Raw genomic sequence first — 23,319 nt, forward strand, 5'->3', positions numbered from 1 at the left:
GGTCATCTTCACCGGTGGGTGCTGTAGCTCTGCCCTCTTCTGTGAGATGCAAGACTTGGTTCCTGCAGCAGCCTCCCTTGCACGGTGCAGAACTTCTTCATACTGAAATCTCTTTGAGGTCAGGTATTTCTAATTAATTCTGCTCACTGACTTGACCCTGTTATTGGCTGCCAAGACTGCCGGGCAGACTGGGCTGATGGGGATCTCTGTGGTCCTCAGGAACTCACGGGTTTGGTGCAACTGTGGTTCAGATGGAGATCCTTCTCCTGTTGCTGCTTGGATGAGTTTCCTGGAAGAAATTCAAACCACTCTGCAAATGTCATGTTTAATAGCTCGGAGGAAACCACACTTCAGATAATTTGGTGAGATAATCAGGCTAAACTCAGAAGCTGATGTTAGTCGTCTTTATGGAGACGCTGTGATTTTGAGTTAGGAGGTGACCGGCAGATATTTGGAGGTATTTATGGGTCCTTCAAAGCAGTGTCTTTGCCAGATGAACGTGGTATGAGTTTTACTTTATTTCTGTGTGTGTTGTGTTGCTGAAGACGCAGGATTTTGTTCTTACCAGATAAGCCATGACCTAAAAGAGATCTTGAGAGGAAGCCGAAAGTTGTTGTACTGGGGATCATTTTATTATAGTTGTCTGGGCTTGCACAGTGTGTTTAGATTTGCTTGTGGATTAGCTGTGATTTTTATACAGCCCTGGCTTTTAATAGCAAGAGTAAGCACTGAACCATTTACCAAGGGTTGCAGTCTGTTTTCTGCTGTGTCTTGGCTTTAAGGAGTGAGTGAGGATGTGTTTCTAATCGAAGATGAGACAGATTTCAGTCCAGAAATGCATCTGGAGGAGCACTGCCATGGATGGAGATCAGATGGATTGTACCCAAACTGACTCCAGCCTGCAATTCAGACCTCCTGCAAGTGCTTGTGCTTTGGGCAAAACCCCTTTGAGAAGAATTTAGAAATTTGGGGAGCTGCCTTGAGAAAGAGGAAGGCTTAGGACTGTGTCCTTGTACGTGAATCCAGGCCTGAGCAGCAAGCTGCACCGTTCTTTTTAGAAGATGTCAGGGTTTTGCTGACCAATGTGGACAGGACCATGGATTTTCCTGGGCACACATCTAAAATATAAGGCAATGACTTGCTTTTCTCCTGAAGTCTGTGCTGGGAGGACTTGGTGCTTTCCCACATCCTTGCATATTTTTTGCAGGCAGTGGGCTAACTGACAGCTCTAGCCAGGGATGCTCGACTCTGTGCTTTCCCCCTTATCAGGGTAAATCTCCTTTTGACAGCTACCCATCTAATTTATAACTGCTGGCTGTGGATGGTAGGGAGTGCTCGGTTTGCTGGGGGACATGGAAATAGCCACCTTCAAAGCTCTTAAACGAGATGCTCACTGTTCAGCGCTGCTCTGGTACTTTCTGTCTCGGGCTGGTATTATGGTAATTGCAGGCTTTGGTACAAAAGAGGGATTCAAATGGGGCTGAGAGGAGATTGTAACATGGATTATAGGAATCCGCCTGGTTATTTGAAATGTGCCTTAAAATGTAGCACACCATATTTTAAATCTGAAAGCTTCTGGGTGGACATTGTGTTCTCCGCAGTTTGATCTGGGCTTTTCCCTCCGCAGTGCTGCAGGGAGAGTGGTGAAGCTCCTTAAGCAGGGTGTGTGGATGGTGTCTTATGTGTGATGGATGGTAGTGCGTTAGACAAAACTTCTTTTTGGCTTTTTTTTTTTTTTTTTAAACTGAATTACTGACTCTGTGAGACACCTTGTATCTGCAGCTCTGCTTTAGGCAATGGGGGTGCACATGAGTGTGGTGGGACATGGGTACTTGGGTAGCTCAGCCATCAGGATGGAGGTCTGTGAGCGTGTTAAACCTAAACCGGTGTGGAAAACCACCACTCTTCTTGCAGTGTCTTAGCTTTTAAAAGATTGCATTATGTCTGGTGCATCCTATAGACCAGGAATAAAACTCAAACCTGCAATCTCAGAAGGTCAAATCTGCAATGTGACTGAGAACAGGAAACCACTCTCTGGCTAGCCTTCTGGGTTTCTTTATTTATCTATGTAAGTGTGTGCTTGTGTATGTATATGTATATATAGGCTTATATATTTTTTAAAACAATGGAATTATTCATTCTGAAACCAAATTAAGTGCAAATCACATCATAGAAAAGCGAGAATAATAATGCAGATGTGCATTCTGTTTGAATTTCTCTGGTTTTCTCTCAACAAGAGTGTCCTCAATGTAACTAAGAAAATGAAATGGGTAAAACAAGCTTTCTCTGTGGAAGACTGCTTGGAAACAGCTGATGTTATCTGCAACATCACTGAGCAAAAAGGTGCTGAGTACATAACTTGCTGGAGCCACTGAGCAGTCGTTGCTGTGTGAGTTTGTCCATGTTCGGTGGAGCTTCATCGCCCAAGTTTCGTGATGAGTGGTTTCATTTTCCTGCTTTTATATGTGTCCATGGGATAATATTCGTGCCATTTGTGTGGCAGAGCAGAACCTTACTAGCTGACTCTCAGTAAACTGCTTCCTTGAGATTGGACACTGCACTGGGGTAATAAACCCTTCAAAAAAAAGCATTGCTGAGATGGGGCTTGAGACTTTTTTGGGGCTACAGGCAAATAGTGCAAACTTTGAGCAAGAGTGTGAGTGAGCTGATGGTGCTAGCTTTTCCCTTGCTGCGGGGTTTCAAGTTGCAGCGGTCCTCTGAGGGCAAACTTTTTATCCTTTTCATGAAGACCTGGATGAGGAAGGCTGCAAGGTGCGTCATGTTTTTATAGGACAAAGAGAGTAAGGACATAATCAGGAAACATGAAGTCACCTTGAATAGCTCTTCTCCAGTGCAGAAGGCAAGGTCATATATAGATATTAAAAAAAATATAAAAAATATAATAAATTTACACACATATACAATATATTTAATATAAAATGCATAATATATGCATGTAATAAATATGTATATGTATATTTTAACTTTATTAGTGGCCCAGAGCACACTGGGAAGACTGGAAGTGGAGGTGACTGAATGGGATTGAGTAGATAGCAAGGAAAAAGGGCACAAAATATAAGATTTCTCTGTTAAATGAGAAAAGTTGGAGGCAACTAGATTTTTAATTCTCTGGGCTTCTAGTATACCGTTGCCATGTAGAGACAGGGTTCCAGGCAGAACTTAAGACATTTGCTGGTGTACAAGTGTTAGTGATGTTGTCCTGTGCTTTCTCACTTGCCTCAAGCCAATAGAGTCCATGAGATGGGACTGGAGGCATCTTCACAGGTGGCTGTAAAGCTCTGCTGGATCCTGTGTCCGGTGTTGTCCTGTCATCAGGAAATGCCAATTTAAAAGGAAAAAAAGTTGTGGGTGGGCTGGACAAGGGGCTGCAGAAGGTGAATAACAATATCCGATGCCTTTTTTTGGGGACAAAATGGTTCACAAAGCATCTGAATATCTACTATGATTTGGGCGTGCATTAAAACTCCCCTTTAAATGAAAGCTTTTCCCAAAGAGGATGCTTTGCAGACAGTTCTTTGCAGCACTTGCATGTAAAACAGCTTAAAAAAAGGCAAGTGATTAAAATTCGTATGTGACAGCCTCTAATTTTTACAGTGACCAGCTCTTTAGAAACTCCCTGCATACCCAGTGTGAGACTAAGCACACTTGGTTCATTGAAACAATATTGTTTTAGGCAAAACACACAGCATGGAGTTAATTCGCTCCAAGTGCTGCTACTGGCAGCGGTGGAGTCAAGTGTTGGGGTTGGTGGAAGGATGGATTGTTTAGTGATTGCTGAGGCTGTGGGGTTCGAAGCAATTTGTGCTTTGGGACACACATTATCTGCAGGGCAATGCAACCATGTCCTCCTCTGGTCTTGGTGTCCATCCTCCTGATAGTACCTGGCGAGGTGTGTGGGGTGTTGGTGCCTTTTACACCTTTGGGTGTTGCAGAAGGCATTTGCGCTCCTGAAAGCGGACTGAAAGCTTTGGGGGAACATCCAGGATCGCCTGGAGAGCCAGCACAGCCGCTGGTGCCCTGGCTGATTGCTTCTTGCTTTTCTTATAGAGGAACAAAAGATCCCTTGTGTGCCCAAATCCCAGCGGTAGCTCTAATTTCCTTGTGTGTCATTGCTCTGGGCAGAAGCCTGGAGTCTAGCAAAAATTCCCCTTGAAACTTTATATCTGCTGAAGTCAGCCCAACCAGCAGCTTTCCACACAGGAGCAGGGATTGTTTCTCACTTCTCACCCTAACCCATGTTCCTCTTGATGAATATGCACCATCAGTTGTTTCCAGCTCCGTGGAGGTGGCCGAATTTTGCACAGTGACAGTGCAACACCAGCTTCCCATTCCCAGCCTTTGGGAGCTGTAGTTAGATATTAGTTAGATAGTTAGCTATTTCCCTTTGTGTCTCCAGCCCCATTTTTCTTCTCCCCAGCTATCCTTGACCAGCTCAGCTTGACGGTGCAGTCACTGTGTGGTCTCCAGATGCTGAATTGAGTCTATTAGGAAAATCACTGCAGTGTGCTACAGTAACGAATATATTTGTGTGGTTTTTCTGTCTTTGGCCCCTGTCTCTTCTTCCTTTTGTATGGGTTGGGTTCACTCTGGGCACAGGACAGGACTTGCTAGTCCAAGTAACGTTTCTTAATGGCTTTTTTTTAAAAAAAAAAAAGAATCATGCATCATACTTAATAAAATGGAATATTGAACAGCCCTAGGTGATAGAGGTATGTGGTATGAATAGCATTGCTGTGGGCAATGGGGCAGGAGAATGGGCCCTCCAAAGGTTGTCCAGCAACTTTCAAAAACGGGGAGCAGGGAGTGACGTGGTCTTTGCTCAAATTGTAAATCAAATCGCAAAAGCATCGTAAACTCCTCGCTCTATATTCTGTGTGTTTTCCAGTTAGCACATCTGGATCTTGCAACGATAGCAACATTATATCATGTGTGTGGGCCTTTTAATTAGCATGACATAGCAGCAGTCCATGTCAGCTAATAAACACAAAATAAGTGCAATGTTCAAACCGTACAGTGAAAAACATCTCCAGTAATAAAGGACTTGCAAAAGTCTACTAGGAAGTGCATGGACTGGGTGAAGTGCCATGCTCTTTATTCACTTGTGCATCCATCAGGCTGATGCTTTCACAGATGTATGATGTCTGCAAAGCTGTTCCATGTGGCCAGACAAAAATATCTTGATCTGATCCATGTATAACTGCTAAATTGGAAATGCAGAACATTTTAACGTTCTGCCAGGAGCATGAAGGAGCTCTGCAAACCTTAACTGACCCTTGCAATGTCGATGGGAAGGCAAGTGTTCTGGTAACCTGTTGATTAGACTGGCATTTCCTCCTTCCCGGTGTGAGGATCTCCTCGCAGTGTTGTTGATAGTTCTTGCAGAAGAAATAAAATAAGAAATGCAAGAGTGATTTGGTGGATGAGTTCAGCTTCTGTGTATCTGGGCCGCCGGTCTTGCCTGCAGCTCAGTGGGTACCGGATAACCCCCAGTGTCTGCAATTCAAACCAGGGTCAGCATCTACGGTGTGATTCTGAATTTATAAGTTATATGGAAATAGCATGTGTTCCCTTTTCAGCCCCACTGCCGGCATGGTGTTTCTGGCACTAGATGCTCGAACACCTGGACTGTAGATGGGTAACTCTATTTAGTAGTGGCTTTCCATTTTTGTTTGAAGCTAATGCACCCAGGTCTTGCGTTGCACTCTCAAAAGCATATGTCCGAGTGTAAAAAATCACTGCTTGCCTACACTAATAGGCAACACAAGTGATCTCTGTCTTGCAGGGATACAGGTGCCGGTGGGGCTGTACATGGCCACGACTGCTCTCTCTCTTGCTGTGGGGTGTGATGCTGGGGCTGGAAAAGAGCAGAAATTGCAGCATTGACCTTACCCATAGTCTAATAGAAGCAGGGAGGGGTATGGGCGCAGTGGGGGACGTCCTTTGATAGCACTTCAAATTTCAAGCTTTACAAGAGGCTTTAAAACCATACAATGAGAGAGCAGGTAGGAGTTAAAAGAGAGATTAACCCCTGACAGAGATGCAAGAGGAATTAGACTGGCACAACAAATAAGGCTGAAGGCTGTGTTATATTAAAGGCAGGGAAGGGTTTAGGTCTCCTGGTGAATGAGGCTGGGTCGGGGGTTTGCAGCGAGCTGTGGGGCTGATCTGTGCTGCAGCTCAGCAGGGCTTTTGCAGCAGGTGCCATCTCAAAAACTAAAGCTCTGGTCTAAAAAAAGGGTCAGAAGAAAAAAACCCACTCAACATCCTTGAATTTGGGAAGGGGAGAAACTGAAGGGGATCTCTTCTGTTTAGAGTTAAAAGTGGGATAGGGAGGAGGGGAGAAGGTTTTGGAAGAGCTATCCAGTAAGCATGCCAATGGTGGTGTTAGACCTCAGGGTTTGCAAAAGCAGCTAGATGTAACTTTTCCAGAGGTGATGTAAAAAAAAAAAAAAAAAAAAGGGAGAGACTCCAGGTAATGTTTCCCAAGGACTGGAGGAGAGGAGAGGCCCTCCAGTCTTACTTGCCCTGCTGTGGCAGAGGACAGAGATGCTCTGAGGATAAGTGGTCAACGAAATGATGCTTTTTTTTTTCTTTTTTAAGTTTCGTTTTTTGTTTCTTTTGGGCAATTTGGGCTGAGAATGATGCTATTTGCTCCCAGCTTTAATCATAAACGAGACAGCCCTTATAGAAAAATCATAAATACTCATAATGGGACAGCACTGGCATGGGAGAGCTTAAGGTACAGAAAGATCAGTGCCTGACTAAGAGTAATGATTGAGCGTGTGAAATATCATTGACTTGGAAGGAGTCATAATAGGCTACTTCAGACAAGTTATTACTGCTGTGATGCAGGAGAACTGTTTGAGCTCTAAGGTGTGAAAGCTGTGACACCACATATCATTAAACATTGAAAATGGTGTTTACGAGCATCGTAATTACATCAGAACACAAAGACTTGCGATTGCCCTTGCCCATCTCCCAGCCACTGCTTGCTGTCCCACATCATCAGTGAAGTTCTGGAGACCTGAGGATGGAAAACTTGCAGTGTGTGCCCAAAAGTCAACGGTCCCACTGATTTCTGAAAATCTCTTTCTGGGGTTTTCCTAATGTATATCAACTGTAATTAATTAGATTGTAGTGTAGGAGTTTTACAAGCATCAGTGGCTGATGGTGGTTGAGGTGATGAAGTCTGTAGGAAGGACCTTCTTTCTGGGACTGGGTGTTTTCCATGGGGTGGAAGAACAACTGACTTGTCCTCCTGGTGCCCACAGAGCTGAACTGCTGGGGGTAGCATTTCACAAGCTTGGGGAGAAGAAAACTGGCATGATTCTTGCCCTTATGTGATGCTTTTTGGGAGGACACGGTACAAAGCCTTCTCCATCTGCAGGGCTGCAGTGCTCCACAGGGGCCAGCTCCTTGCGGGTGGCTTGGGTCGGAGCCAGGGATGCTCTGTGGTGCGATCCCAGCGCAGAAAAGAGCATCAGGGTGCCAGAGAGCTGATAAAATTGGCCGGGTGCGTGTTTCGCTCTCGTTAGAAATGGCATACAAAAGAATTGCTGACCTCGTTTTAGTGTGGCTGAGGAGCTGTGTTCTTCCCCAATGGGGTATGCAAAGCATAAATCCTGGGAGAAGGTCGTCCTTCCTGCTTGCCCTCAGGAATTGGTGGAAAGACTGGAGACAGCTCAGCATTTTGCAGAAACTTTGAGTATGCAGAATTTTCTTTGCTATTGAAGGGGCATTTCCAGCCGGCTGCACAAAGCAGTCCGGAGAGAAAGTACCTTAATGAGCTGGGACCAGTGGGACTCCCACTGCTCTCACAGGAGGAGTAACTCAACTCAGCACCGCATAAAAGAGCTCTGACCTCTGCAAAGACATCTTAATTTGCACAGTGGTATTTGATCTCAGCGTTAGAAACGTCAGATTGATATGCGTGTTAAATAGTGTTGTACAGAGGGAAGGTAACGCTTTGTGCGGCTGGTGACCGCCGCAGAAGATAAGGTTAATTTGCACCTTACCTGTTCTTTGAGCATCGTGCTGCACGCTCATCCTCTTCCATTCAGGGCCAAACTGACTTTGGACAGGGCCAAACAAAAGAAAGCTGACTTTGGAAAAATTCTGACTGTGATTTAGGTCTGAAGAACCCCTCCTTTCAAGCAGTGTTGGTGAAGGCTAAGGATCTTGGATGTATACATGTGCACTGAGATGTCCCCTGTCTCTTCTTGACAGACAGAGATTCAAGCCCGTATTTTTCTCTCTGGCTTCTTGCTAAAACCCAGGTGTGTGTGAGCAAATCGTCTCTGAAGCTGCGCAGGATGGACCTGGTGGGTACATCATCCTTGATGCATCTTCTTGAGTAAGACCCTGGATGTGCTGTGCATAATCTAACATCCCCCAGAGACACCTGCAACAGCTGAGTGATGTTGCACCAGAATTTGGGCTTGCTGAAGTGGGATATTGGTGTTTTCTTTCTCTAGTTCGTTGCATTAAGGTGCAATGTTATCTTTACAGTTGCAATGGTACCAGGATGGGTAAGCTCTGGGATGGTTCTGGCCAACGTGTATTTTGGAGCTGTGGTGTGGCCCATGTGGGTGTAGGTTGTTGGTGAAAAAATTCATTCTCCTCTGCCATCAGTATAAGCCACCCTATAAAAAGAATTATCTACCGGGGGGGGGAAGAAGTTGTATAGGGTAATCTATGCTATTTATGAAAGATACAGTGTGAAAAGGATCCAGATGAATATATAACACTTGAAAAGCCATCCTTATGTTGCTGCTGGCTTCAACAGCTGCAGCATAAAACATGCATTTGCAGCAGACATTTGATAATGCAAACAGAAAGCATGCCTTTAAACACTCTTGTTTGACTGGACACTAAATAATCTCTCCTTGAGTTTCTTTGAGGGAGAAGTCCAACTACCCCAAAGTTGTGTTTTCGTATTGGCTTTGGCGACACCAGGCGTGGTATTCTAAAAACCCAAATTAAAGCCAATGAGTAAAACAAGCTACTGCTGCTCTCAGCAGCGATGCTGCTCCAAGTTCCAGTTATCCCACTGAAATGGGAACGATTCCTGGCTTCGGAGGCCATTTCAGAGGCAGCTCTTCTCCACGTTACAACGCTGCAACACTCTGATTTTTATCTTCACAGTGTGCAACTTCTGTTTATTCATTTGAAGGCAGAACTAGACAAGTCTCAGGTTTTTTTCATCGCTGTCATTAGCACTTGAGGGGATGCAATTCAGTGGTAATCAAATCATTGCATTTTTATATATTGCTAACAACACAATGCAATAGCTATGCTCATTTTTAGCCTGCACAGCACTGTCAGTACAGAAGCGTATTAGAGGCTGTTGTGCATCAGGGCTTTATGGGTGTTCTCGTTGTGGTCAGGCTAAATTCAAACTACAGTACTTAAAGCATTTTTAATCTTCAGATTGCTTTATGAACACTAATCCTCCAAGCATCCTGAAAGAAGTAGGTTAAATATGATTTCCATGGTGGAGAGACTCATTGACTTGTTCCACAACGCTGAGAATTAGTGTCAGATCTAGGATTAGAGCTGGCGTGACCCCTGATAATTATTCACAGGGTCTGGCTCTGCCTTCGTTTGCTTCAGATATTTTCCTCTCTCAGAGGAGCTGCGGTTTTAGTGCAACTGGTTTTGCTCTCACTGCAGAGATGAGGATGAAGTTGTGCAGTAGTTTGCTTAAGCTGCTGGTGCTACTGATGGTTTTCTGAAGAAATGACTATGAAAACAAGTCCTATAAGTTCTAGGTCCCTTCTCATGGCTTTACATTACTGCTTTTAAAGAAAGCTGACTTTGGAAAAATTCTGACTGTGATTTAGGTCTGAAGAACCCCTCCTTTCAAGCAGTGTTGGTGAAGGCTAAGGATCTTGGATGTATACATGTGCACTGAGATGTCCCCTGTCTCTTCTTGACAGACAGAGGGGTGGTGGGAACCATCAGTGTCCTTGGGATCAACCCCTTCATTATTGCCATGGCTTGACTATCCCCTTTCCTGCAGTGAAGAGTTTCCAGGCATGTTCATCCCTGATTTAACCAGATAAATTGATAGGAAATCATATATTACAATGACTAATGATATTCCCAGGCTGAGAACTGCATACGGAAACACTGAGCAGTGTCTCACCTCTGATTGTTCTGATCGATGCAACAAAAATGGGTGCAACTTTTAGTACAGTTGGAGAGCTCTGTCCAGATGGGCAGGCTTGAAGTTTGGACGTTTCTACATGCCTTTCCCAGGCTGTTTGGATGCACTTCTGAGGGTAGCGGTGTTCTCTGCATTGCTGTAGGTGTAGGACTGACTGCTTAAACAAGCAGGGAAATCTGTTGCCTCGATGCAAAGGCTAGTGATTAGCAGCTAGTCCTAATCAGTGCAGATATCTGTTTGAAGTGCCCTTTCTCTTTGTAGACAACTGACTTTTTTTTTTTTTTTTGCCTCAGGCAGCACCTTTAGATTTGCCTTTATAAAGACAAAAAACCAAACTGATACCTACTAGACTTTCAGACTAGATATAAAGAAGAAATGTTTTACGATGAGGGTGGTGAGACACTGGAAGAGGTTTCCCAGAGAGGTGGTAGATGCCCCATCCCTGGGAACATTCCAGGTCAGGTTGGACGGGGCTCTGAGCAACCTGATCTGGTGGAAGATGTCCCTGCTCATGGCAGGGGGTTGGACTAGATGACCTTTAGAGGTCCCTTCCAACCCAAAGTATTCTATGATTCTGTGATATTTTTCACATATTGTGAAAACTTCAGTGACTACCTTATTTGTTTTGCTGGGCTGGGTGCCTCACCCATCTCTTGCTGTGTGTGTGGCCAAGGGTGAGTGTCTTGACGGGTATTGCTCATAACGTAACAAATGTCTGCAAAAAAAGAGAGGTGTTACTCACCTGCATAGCAGATTATGAACAGGTATTACTGCTTGAAGAGGGTGCGCTGAAATAGTGAAGCAAAACGTTCAGATTGCACAGACAGGTGGCAGTCCATACACTTTATCAGATGCCACCAACACTTCCAGCCCTTAACTTTGGAGATGCTCTTGAAGAAATAATCCCGGACTTTGTTCTGGTTGGACTTCTGTGCCTTGATGGTTTTGTAGGCGTCCCTGATGGATGGAGGCTGTAGCTGAGATCACGGTGTTAGTTTTCCAGGCTGTGGGTCATCTTGGAAAGCTGCTCTAAGTGAAGAAACAAATGTCCTGCAAACCCATGGGGCTGAAGGTTGGGGAGTTGCCTCTTTGAGTGCTTCATACCTAGGTTTGAGCTGTAGCAGTGGCATGTGGTAGGAACAGCATCTTCAGCCATCGTTGAAGCCTACTCCCCATTGCATGCCCTGCATTGCTGGACGAGCGTGAACATGTTGTGCGCTGGCATGTGTGCATCACGTGAGCTGTTTGCCACGGGGAGAAGAGCACTGATGTACATCATAGCAGCATAACAAGCTGTGGTGGCAGCTGCGAGGTGCATAGGAGCCACATAAGCCCCGAGAGGAGATGTGACAGCATTGCCATGCTGCATCAGAGCTGGTATTCACCCATAACATTTCATTTTATCCAGGCTTTATTTCCATAGTAATTTTCCTCTGTGCTGATGCTGCCAAAACTGACTGTATTTCAAGCAGCCATGTTGCATACCGCGCCTGCACAATGGCCAAACGTTTCAGTATTTTTTTATTTTATGCTGAATACAAATGAGTCCTGCCTGGTTTTAACCATTTCTGCTCACTGAGCAGCCTCTTTGCTACCAGCTGCTCCATGGCGTTCATCTATCTTTCCCTGCTGGCACCAGCGGCTGGTAAACTTGTACATTGAAGAAGTGAAAGTTTCTGTAGTCTTTATTCCTGAAGTTGGAAAAGAAATGTCTGAACATGCATATTCCACCAAAAAAACAACAGAAGAGACACATTATTGCAAATGCAGGAGCTTGAGTGGCCTTGCTGTCTTGCTTGGAAGCCAGCAGCTTTCTTTTTATTTTATTAGTATAATACAACTTCAGAAGTTTTCTTCTGCCGTGGAGAACCCGCTCGGCCCATTTTGTGTAGCAGCACATCAGCCATTAGGACAAATTCTTGAGAAACTCTGGAAAAATGTGACCTGGCAGAGCGGCTGCAATATCAGTAAATGCTGTTGGCTGTGGTTTTTATCGCTAGGTTTAGTGTCTTTTGGAGAACGATGGTACTTTTGAAAAGAGACAAGCCAGAGAGAGGAATAAACAACTCAGGATGCCACATAAAAGGCAGTTTGTGATGGGACCTGAAGCCTGCAGAGACTGTGGGTCTAGAGAGCCCCTTGGATGGGCTCCCTGGTGGGTTGGTCTCTGCCTCCTCCAGCCAGGCACAACCCAATAGCTGATACGGAGAAGTTAGGAAAGAGGTCAAAATTGGTAATGAGAGGTCTTAATTATGAATCTTAGGAAAAAAAACAAAACAAAAAAACCCCAAAAACCCAAACAGGTTACAAAATATTACCATGTAGCAGTGCTGACTGGATGCCAAGTAATGCATGCGTTGTCTTTTTTGAACTTATTGGCTTCCTTCAACTGAAGCATCTCTCCCAGGCTGGTGTAGCTTTCATCTTCTGGCCTAAAGAAAAAAGTGGGGGGAAATGTTTCCTGAAACTTGCCACTTGGGCAGTACCTGTCATGCTGAGAAGGGTAAGAAGCAATAATTCTCAAGTAACTTTTAGGCAAGTGTAGCTCTAGGCCAAGCCACCTTTGCATTTGCAGAGTTCTTTTTGCAGGGCCAGTACTTGCTGGCAGAGATCTCGGTTGTCGCCTCTTTCTTCTGCTTTTCCCTCACCTCCGATGAAGGATAGTCTGTTCATCCATGCTTGCAGGCCGTGCCAAAGCCTCTCTGTCTGCTCCTTCCCTTGTAGCCGACAGGAGTTTTATGTGTTGCGTCCTACTGATGGCCATCGTGGGAAGTTCACTGTTGGAGCTCAGCAAGTGGCTGTCCATGGAGATGATCAAAGCAGATGTGAAACTTCTTATCTACTTTTGCCAGAGATAAACCATGATAAATTACCACCGTCGCCTGTCCTGGGAACTGCTGCTGTGGATTTATCCAGCATACTTCTGGTTTTGGTGCTTAGTCTTCCTTCCTCACTTTGGAGCTGGTACTGTTTTTTCTCCATTGGGTTCATGTGTCTGATGGCTTGTGCTACAAAAAGAGCTTCATCACACACCCGTGGAAGTCTAAAGGTGTGAGACCGACGCGTTGGCAGCCCAGTGCCCGGATCCTGCCAGCTGGCTGCCTGTGGGAGAGTCAAGGATAGCTTTGCCAACGTGTGCAGAGGGCACGCAGCCGTGACTTAGCAAGTGAGATGTTCAGGCTGTCCCCACCTGGGATGAGTCACTGGGAACACCGGCTCTGGGTTGTTGGCTGCCTGGGTGAGGTTGTGCTCTGTTCACGGCCAGTATTTCTGCATTAACTGCCTGATAGCTGGAGCGGTTGGAGGTTCCTCTTGCCTTCCTGTTGGTGGATGCCCAGGAGAGCCGTAGAGCTAGCCAGGGATGGATTAAGAAGTACTTTATGAATCGATCCCTGAAAAATATCAACACGGCTGGAAATTAGCTCAGCAGTCCTCTCCTGCTAGAAGTATTTGAAAGTTGTGGTTTGCACCAAAATAGTACATGTTTGACTTGACTGAGGTTTTTTTCCAAACCAATTATCTTGAGCCTAGAAGGAATTAAGATGTACATGCCTGACAGTGGAGGAAAGTAATGGTGTGGTGTTGCAGCATGTATGTATTTTTGTTGGAAGTCTAAGACTGGTATATGGCGATCATTTAGCTTCTGTTCTCATCTCTCGCTGGTATAAACTTGAACTGAGTATCTTAAATTGAAATGCATTTTTATGGTGTTTCCTGATGTCAAGAGAACTGCAAGGTGTAAATTTATTGTTGCACTCATATATAGGATTTTGTGTGCCTGCACTCAGCTGTGATTCATGAAAGCTGGGCAGAGTCTGGGAGGTTTAATTTGATCTTATTTAAAAACACACTCAATTACATACTTACAGCTTACCCCAATAGCTCTGATATTTTGGGAGCTTATATTAAATCCTGCAGTGAAAACTCACTCCTTCCCAAAGTCTGTGGCCAAACTGCAGAGTTGCTGGGTTTGCGACGTGCCAGCGATGCCCTGGGGAGCAGATCCCACTGCAGCAGAGGCACTTGCTCCCGGTGCTGGCAGATCTTTGCCTGGAGGGATATAGTTCTCCTGAAAATGAGCTTCTCTTACTGCCTTGGCCCTTTCTCTGCCTTGCAGCTCAAGCACATTAAACGGATTAATTATTGGGACGTATCTAGTGGGTACCATGTTGTGCACCTGTGGTGGGAAGGACTGGGTATTTTAATTTAGCTGTGATGACTTGTGCAAGTTTTTTTTATGTGAATGATTAATTTTGCAAGTAGAAAAAGGCATTTGGATGACTCCTGTGCTCCATGCAAGACTCAAAAGCTACATAAGGCGATGCACCCTCAACTTCTCCATGATAAGTCCTGTGGTCTGTAGGTATCTGGTGGTCTGTGCTAGTTCTGATGGCATTAGAGCTACTCCTGCGACTCAGCACCAGCCTGGGCACGGGGCATCAGTGGCTGCTCCCATCATGGCTGGAGAAAGGTTTGCCTCAGCCCCTCGGTGACAGGATGATGCTTCCCACTCCTGTAAAGCATTTTCGTACGTGCAGATAAAAAGGTCTGGTGTGTATTTGCTTGAATTCTGTTATCCTGGTGCTGGTACACCTGTATCCTTTTGTAAGGAAATCTGGTGTGTGCTTGGAAAAGGTAAGGCTGCCTGATCCATCTATTAATGAGCAAGTCCTTCTTAAAAACTATTTTGGTTTGCAAATTTTCAGGAGCTGAACAAACTTTGCTTAGTGATGTCTACCAGGAATTGCTTTTAAACTCTTTATCCTTTTTTTCTTACCACTTGGTCCCAGAAGTACCTCTGCACTTTGTAGCAGTGATTACAATTTGGCAGGATTTGGGGATGAATAGATGATGCGAGTCTGATGTCAGAGATGTGCTTTGTATTATTGTTGTCAAAGATTTAACCACATGTTGGGATATGTGTGAAAATAGTGATATTCATATAATTGCATAGAGAACCAAATTACTTCTGCTGTTTCCTAATTTTAGGGTGCTTGATTTCACACTTCAATATTTTTAACATATTTTGAGTGTAGAGAAACCTTTCCAGGTGGGTATCTATGTTTTAATAGCTCAACAATGGGCTACTCGAGCAAGTTTCATAACTAATTGCCCATGTTTTGTGGAGCAAAATCTCAAATGCTTGAGTGAAGGCATTGGAGGGAAGTGTTAAATATATAGTATTAGAAGCTGATATTTAGCCAATGCCTGCTAATAGTTCTCCAGACAAATGTCACACAGCAGAGGTTTGTTATTGCGGTGTGTAAGGAATGGGCTTCCCAATGCTGGGCTACGGGCTCGAGCAAGCAGCAGTGCTTCATGCAGGTGTTCATCTCCCGCTGTCTCTGCAAGTCCTTAGAGATGTTCTGGAGATGTTCAGAGTGTCCTTTATGTTTTAGCTGAGATGTATCACAATTGTGTATTATTTGGTAGAGTCCGGAATAAGTCCAGCATCCATAATGTAGGTGGTAACAAGGCGAGGGAGACAGAGGCATGTGAAGATGGAAGATGGTTGCGGGATGTGAACGAATTGTTAACAAGAAAATGGATTATCTTACAAAAGCTTTTATTCTCTGCCGCAACAGGGATGAGAAGAACCAGTCCATCATCGTGAGTGGTGAGTCAGGTGCTGGAAAGACTGTCTCTGCCAAATATGCCATGCGCTTCTTTGCAACCGTTGGTGGTTCTGCCAGCGACACCAACATTGAAGCCAAAGTCCTTGCATCGAGCCCAATTATGGAGGTAAAAGCTGCATGATTTCCTTTGTCCTGCTTGCAGTGATCACTGTGTCTCTCCGGAAGTCATGAAAACAGTGAGAGCCATAGGGGCTTGTGAGCCAGACCTGATTTGCAGCCTCACATCAGCAGTGAGCTGGGCTGAAAATGCAGAAATACACTGACAGCCTCCATTTAGCCCACCCCAATTGCTCCTGTATTTAATGGTCTTGAAGCTGAGCCTGTGCATCCCCAACACAGCTCCAGGAGCTGGGCTTTGACCAGGGCTCTCGAGCAGAGAGCCCGAGCGGTGCTGCTGGCACCTTTAGTGTTTTATCATCTTCATCTTCCTCCTCCTTTTGCCACTACACGGTACCTCCTAATCTTCTTTAATTGTATAGGCATGAAATAGAAAGGGATTACTTAATCTGTTTGAGGTATTTCAATGCAGTTTTATTTTTGTTATTTTTCTGTTGCTATCAATCGTATAGGGGAATAACAAGTCCCATCATAGGGAAATCCCTGATCTGAAGGAAAAAATTTCCTTTTATAAATATAAAAGAAAGGGAAAAAGCAGCTTAGTTTTGGTGCATTGTGGCCAGATGGTGAAAATAAATGTCTCTGTGCCTAAATCCCATTTTCCAAACACATTTTGGAGTCAGAATGTCTTAATTTGTAAAATATCCAAGTCAGCATGAAGACAAGATTTGGGCTTTTCCAAAGTCAGTTAAGCACTTTGGACGTGTGTGACTTTCTCTTAAAGGCAGGAGCTAGCAGGGCAGCTGTAGTTGAGCCCAGCGTTGTTCTGTGCTTATCCTTAGGCTTGGCTTAACCTGCAGGGATGCTTCCTACTGCAGCGCATCGTAGCCAAATTGTCTAATAGACATGGAGGTGGTGGCTGATCCAGGGTGAAAACCAGCCTGAGAGCACGCGTGGTCTAGCATCATGCTGCCTGATGTGGAGTGCAAGCTGGAATGGTAAAACAAGTGATGGTGCAGACGAGTAGTAAGAAAAAACACGCAGGTGTATGGCTGGCAGAGGACGCTCAATGATCTGCCGCAGTGTGGGCTTCATGCTGTTTTACTTCTTTCCTTACCTATCTCCTGTGCCTCTGTGAAATGTAGCTGCAATACCTGGGAACACTTAAAAGCATCCAAGGAAAAATTCATAGTGCACACTGTTCTCCTATATGACCCCATAATTTTATTGCTCTAATTTTCTTGCCTGTGTTCAGTTCTGGATGTAATTTCGAAGTGCTGGGGCTGGGGAACCTGTCTGTCTTTACTGGAAATTAATGAGAACGTTGCCCATGCAAAAAACCATAAAAGAGAATTGCCTGGTTTGCAAAAAACCCAAAGTTAAAGTGTGAAGATGGAGTAGAGGGATGTGTGTGTTGTGAAATAGTCCTTAGCGCTGAGGTGTGCTCTGTTTGATGGCGTGGGATGTATGTATGTCCCTGCTGAGAGATGGGGCAGGTATCTCCGCTTTATAGACAAGGAATCAAAGCACATGAGATAAGATGATGATGGTATTCTGGATGTTCAATTTGGCATGCAAAATATCTAGTAGTAGTGTTTGTTGTAGCAGTTTGTACTCCTTATTTCCCTGGGAAATGGGCATTGGGCTCTGGGCAGAAATGAAGTGTGTGCGCTCTTCCTCTGCCCTGCTGCTTTTATGTATGGTCTGGGATGTGTGCTGGAGGGTTGGAGGTGGGAAGTGGGGGCTGTGGGGGTTCTGGGAGCACCGTAAGTGATGGGGAAGGGGGAGCTGTGATAAAGGGGTAAATAAATGGGCTTTGGGGGAAGGAGGTGCATTAGCTAGCAGAGGAGTTGGGTTGGTGGTGGAGGGGTAGGGCAGGGAGCAGGCAGGGCTTGCTCTGGGTGTGATGCTGAGGCCATTGTGCCTGGGACCCCTCAACCCTTGATGGAGAGGTGGAGCAGCCGAGGGGGCAGGCAGCAAGGAGCAGCTTTGCATGTGCAACAGCCTCTTTGGTGTAGGCAGCACTGTACTGCACAGAGTAATTCCCTGGGGAGTCCACTACATGCAACTGGAGGCATCAGGTCCCATGATTAAAAGTTTTGGATGATGTCAATGTGATGCTACAGGTAATACTGTGATTTTTGCTAAGCGTGCATGCTTGGCATGTTCCCCAAGAGCTGTGCTGTAGGTAGAGGCAGTCTGCAAGGAGAGCCTGGGAAAGGCAGCCAGCCTTTGAGAGGTGCCTGAGAGCTCTTTCCTGTACGTGTCCATTCCCTTCCATCACTTCTCCTGTGCTTGCTTGAGGCTCGTGATCTCAGGACTGGGGAATGGTGGTAGAAAATAAAGCTGGTGTAGCCATGAAGTGGAATATTGTCTTTCTCTGGTCCTCTTGCATCACCATGAGTTGCTCCTTTGGCTGCTCAATGGATTCTCATCTTTTCAGTGCTGCACCCCTGATTGTTGCACATGGGCTGGATTCCCTCCTTTCCCTTCTGCCACTGTGTGTGGCAGCGTTACTTGCCCAGGAGGTGACAAGTGGGTGCTGGAGAGGCACAGAGGGGCTCTGGCCATGTCACTAAAACTATGGACCAAAGCCCAAACATCTGGAGACAGGTTGCAGCTGGTTCCCTCCCTCTCACAGGGCTTCATTGCCCATGTCCACTCCAGGAAAGCTGCCAATGTTGACTTGTGAACAAAGGCGGAGGCATCCTGTAAGGCAAAACAGGAGTGCTGTGGCTGTTGGGATGTAGATGATCTAATCGCTGTACAAATACTCATTGCTGTTCATGTGCGTTTTTCTTCCATAAAAATTCCGGAGACACCACGTTTTCAGTGAAGAGTCCTCCCCAAAGTCACATTGTTGCTCTGCCTTCTGTATTTGCGAAGGGGTTTCCTTCAAATCCTCCCATGACTGTTTATGTAACACTGATTACAAATTTAAATGCTTAAAAAAAATTTTAAAAATAAATGAAAAATTAATGCTTAATTTTGTTTTATGCAGGCAATTGGAAATGCTAGAACAACAAGGAATGACAACAGCAGTCGCTTTGGGAAATACATTCAGATCGGCTTTGATAAAAGATACCACATCATTGGTGCCAACATGAGGACATATCTGTTGGAAAAATCACGAGTTGTATTCCAGGTGAGGAGTTGTGCTTTTTTCCTTCTTTTTTTTTTTTTTTTTTTTTTTTTTGCTTTTGGATGCTGTACTCTGGGAATTTAACAGTCTGGGCCTTTTCTATGGATTAAAAAAATAGCTTTAAAAGTAGCTTTTCTAGAGGACACTGCTTCTAGACATGTCCTTCAGGCTCAGTATTTTGCAGTTGTTCTCGATGATACCAACCTAATGAAACTCATTCTGGAGGAATATGTACCTGGGAGGCTTGTTAGTTGGCCTCTGGTTGTTCCCTCCATCTGTCCAAGGCTGGAGCCATGAGGAGGGACCACTACTTCTGGCCTGGCTGCTAGGCAGGGATGGAAAGCCTTTCTCTGGGCAACTGCTGAGATTTTTGCTGAACCTTATTAAAAGCCAGGAAGAATAAATCTCAGGCAACAGTCTTCAGTTTTGAAGATGGAGGAGAGGCAGGAGAAGGGCTGAGGAGGCTGATGGCTCTGCCACAGCACATCCTATGGGTTTCTTCTGCAGGGCTCGGGACAAGCTTTCTTGGTTTGTGCTGTTTCCTTTGCAGGATGGGCAATGTATATTGGTCAGGACAAGGCTTGACACCTCCTTTTTCCCAGGTGGCAAAAGGTCCCTGTCTTCTTGGTGACACTGAGAGAGTCCTGGTGGTGGGAAGCAGGGGATGGGGTCAGGGTGGCCCTGGGCTCAGCGAGCGCTGGGCTGAGGGTGGGAGCACTCCTGTAACCTCTTTGTGTCTCCGGTAACTTGGCGTTTTCCCTGTAGGCAGAGGACGAGCGCAACTACCACATCTTCTATCAGCTTTGTGCCTCAGCGAGTCTTCCAGAATTCAAAGACCTTGGACTAAGTAAGTACTTCTACCTCCCTGTGCACTGGTAGCTGTTGCATAGGTGTGATGGCAACAGGAAAACATGGTGGGGTTAGAAATGCAGGTCATTGGTGAGGTTATGTGTGCCTGTTCAGTGGGAGGAGGTAAAGGGAGATGAGCTTGCAGGGCTGCTTCTCCCCAGCGGTGCACAGGTTTCCTCATGCCATCTCCAGGGATGTGGCACCTTGGATGAGACGCCAGCCCTTGTTGCCTCCGCTGGGCAGCAGCTTGCTGAATGAAGTGCGTGAAGTTTGTGATGCGCCGGTCAGTGCTGTTAGGCTCCTGCAAGCACTGCTGGTGGGTAGGAGCTGTTGCTAGAGGTTAGCCGTGGTGGAAGCCTGTGTATGTTGTAGAAATTCCCTGCAGAACCACAGTGAACCACGTGCTGTGGTAGATGCCAGCTGATGCAGGGAGATGGTGTGTTAACATTGTACGAAACTTGCATAAAGATCTGTCTTTTTAAGTGAAGTGTGAGTATGGCTTGATCTGGCCAGGGTCTTGGCAGGAGCAGTTGTTTCCTTTGAATCCATTATATTTTTTCAATGGTTAACTCCTGGGATATAGCCGAACTTGTTCTTTTTTTCCCAGGATTTGCAGCAAAACCTTTGTAAGACACCTGAATAAGACACTTTTCACTTGCAGCAGGGGGTGCAGAGATGTGGTGTAATTAATTTTTCATCTTGAATATTTGCTGTTGCTTAAAAAGAGAAGTGAGGCTTAAAACATGCTTTTAAGTATTTAAAATGGGGAGCAAGGCAGGTTGTGATCCCAACGCAGAACATTTTGCTGCTGCAGAGTTGCACAGAGATTTTCATCGTGGCTACAGAGAAGTGGTAGATGGAGAGAGAGGCTTTCAGTTTCTGGGTAATTCTGGACTTGTTTTAATGACTTTTTACATCACTGTAAGCACATTGGTCGCACTTACCGAGTGCTGGTGCTGAAATGGAAGCACTCCTGTTCTTGTCCTGTTGTCACCAGTAAGCCTCGGTGCATTACGCAACTGTAGTCCATACTCTGCCCAGTGACACCAAACCACACAACCCCATCAGCGAGTTTGCTAAGGCATAAGATAACTTTTGAGACCGTCTAGGTGTAACCATAATGTTGGTCCCAGTACATCTGGGTGGGAGGTGAAGGCTTTGCATGATTCACTGTGCACCAGCCATAGTGTGAAACCTGGCTCTGTAGGTCAAGGCTTGTGATGGACCTGGGACTCCTTTTGGTTTCTAAGGGTCCCAAAATGATGTTCCTCTGAAGGTGACTTCCCAGCTACTGTCAAAGAGCCTGTGTTTGGTCCTGTTGCATGTTTGCATGACGTCAGAGCACATCTCTGAGCACTTACAAGAGTTTCTGCAGTGGGGTTACATGCTTCATTTTTGCAAAGATACCCTGAGTAATGCGGTTGTCCACTGGCATCTTAACATTCAGAAATAAATTATTTCAAGCCAGTGTGGGAGACAAGTTGATATTGGAGAGCTGCAGCTGTGAAACCACCTTTCCCTTCTTGGGAACATGTGGATCAGAGGAAGTTATTAGTCTTGTTCAACACAGCTCTCTAAAAGCATCGTCTGTATTTGTGGTGACTGGTAATAGTGAAGGCTGAGAGTTCCGGGCTCTCCTGGTGCATCACCCAGGACATCTTTATTCTGTTGTCACTGTGGCTCTCAACTTCAGTGTCTCAAGGGACACTGCTTAATGGCAACAGCTGGCGGCATAGGAGGTGGTGGGTGCCAGGGCTGTTAGCCCACAGGGAAGCCTTCTTGGGTCATTTCTAATCAAAATTTGATGTTGTCAGTGTGTGTCAGTCTCCAGCTGCGCTCTTCCGTGGTGTTTGTGCATTTGATGTATCACAGCGTGCGCAGGTATCCATACAGCCTGCTGCTTGTGCATTTGGGTAAAATGCAACAACGGAAAAAGAAATGATTCTTTCTAAAGTTCAAGGTGTGTGTCTTTGGTGTTTCCTGCACTGTCACCTTGCAACAGCTTAAAAATATCTCCCTGAAATGTTTTTGTACCTGGCAGATGCAGCGCTGCTCATGTGCTTGGCAGGGATGGGATGGCTTCTGGGGATGGGGACGTGGGTGCCGTGAGCTGCTTTTGTTGGGGTGAACCAGGCTCTGCCCTGACCTGTTGAATTACCAGTGCTGGGCAATTTTCTTCGAGTGCAGACGTGTGCCATTCACTTATTTTTCTTTCTTTTGAGGGTTCTTTTTCAATACCAACTTTGCATCAGATTTACTAGCCTGTATTTCAAGATAACTAGAGAAACCCCAAATTTATTTACTCACGTGAGATGTATCTTAACCTACCTGTCAACCTTATCTTCCCAAGGCTTATACAAAACAAGGGGTATCTTGATGTGAAAATCCACCTTTTATTAGACAGAGTAGAATGTATATTTTTCCATATCAAAAGTAGGAGCTGTTGTTTCTTCTTTGGGTCTTGCACATGCGAAGAATTGTTAACTCTCTTTTATATTGCAGAATGCTGGAAAACAAAGAGTCTCTAAACTTAGTTGAGCCCAGCAGGGCAAACCAGTAAGTGTTGGCTCTTCAGCTGGGGCGATCCTGAAGGCTTGATTTTAAACTAGAAAGTAAATATTTGACTTAAAATGCAGGAGTTTGTGTGCAACGCAGTGCCTTTCGAAGTGTGGTGTCTTAACTTGATGCCTGGGCAATGGTGCAAAGCAGGAATATGTTTTATTTGTTTACAGTGAATCAAAGGGTTTCTGTGGTTATTAAAATCATTGCACGCATACTGAAATGTAAGTATTGGAGTCAGTTATACCAGAGATGACTTGAGGCAGAAACAGATCCCAGTGTGGATGGTTAAAATTGGAGGCTGATGTCCTGGTCCCATCAACTACTGCCAGCCCTGGATGCATTTTGCAGGGTGACATGCAGCGACATCAAGTTGTTAATGTGATGTGCTCCATCACGAGCTGGGTGAGCTCCTGTTGTGCTGGGGCGACCAGGGTGGACACTGGCTCTCTGACCCCAATCAGCATTTTGTGCCCCTTGTTGCCAATGCTCCAGCAACGAGCAGGGTTACTGAAACTTCTAGGTCCCAGGGCTTTGTATGCCAAAAAGAATTAGATGTTTTTCCTGTAAGAAGGTTGTCCTGAAAGTACAGCTAATGCAAAAGCCTGTGGGAGGGCTGGGAAGGGATGAGGACCTTCTGATGGCAAAGTGAGTCAAAGAAAGTACAGATTGCATGATTTTAAAGGTTACCAGCAGGCTGACATGGAACGCACAGTAGGCTGTATTTCTCATTATTTTCATGATACTTGGGTAATATGTGTGTGAGCGTTAATGATCTTTCTGAGCTTTTCTTGGCAAGTCACTCCTACCTGGTTTGAAATGAGCTGAAGCTGGTGCTGAGAACTGATTCTGGGTGGGATGGGGAGGCTGTCCACCTCCTGGGCTCC

At 45.3% G+C, this 23,319-nt stretch overlaps 1 protein-coding gene across 4 annotated transcripts in view; it reads left to right on the plus strand.

Moving 5' to 3' along the window:
- Positions 1-23,319, plus strand: part of MYO5B (myosin VB) — a 151,963-nt gene that overhangs the window by 38,002 nt on the left and 90,642 nt on the right. For all 4 annotated transcript variants that reach the window (XM_069775237.1, XM_069775238.1, XM_069775239.1 and 1 more), the window contains exons 5-7: positions 15,775-15,931; positions 18,884-19,027; positions 19,790-19,871. In XM_069775237.1, coding sequence (XP_069631338.1) covers positions 15,775-15,931; positions 18,884-19,027; positions 19,790-19,871 — 383 coding nt within the window. The remainder of the gene's footprint in view (positions 1-15,774; positions 15,932-18,883; positions 19,028-19,789; positions 19,872-23,319) is intronic.

The sequence above is a fragment of the Haliaeetus albicilla genome, chromosome W (genome assembly GCF_947461875.1).
Source record: "Haliaeetus albicilla chromosome W, bHalAlb1.1, whole genome shotgun sequence".
Taxonomy (NCBI): domain Eukaryota; kingdom Metazoa; phylum Chordata; class Aves; order Accipitriformes; family Accipitridae; genus Haliaeetus; species Haliaeetus albicilla.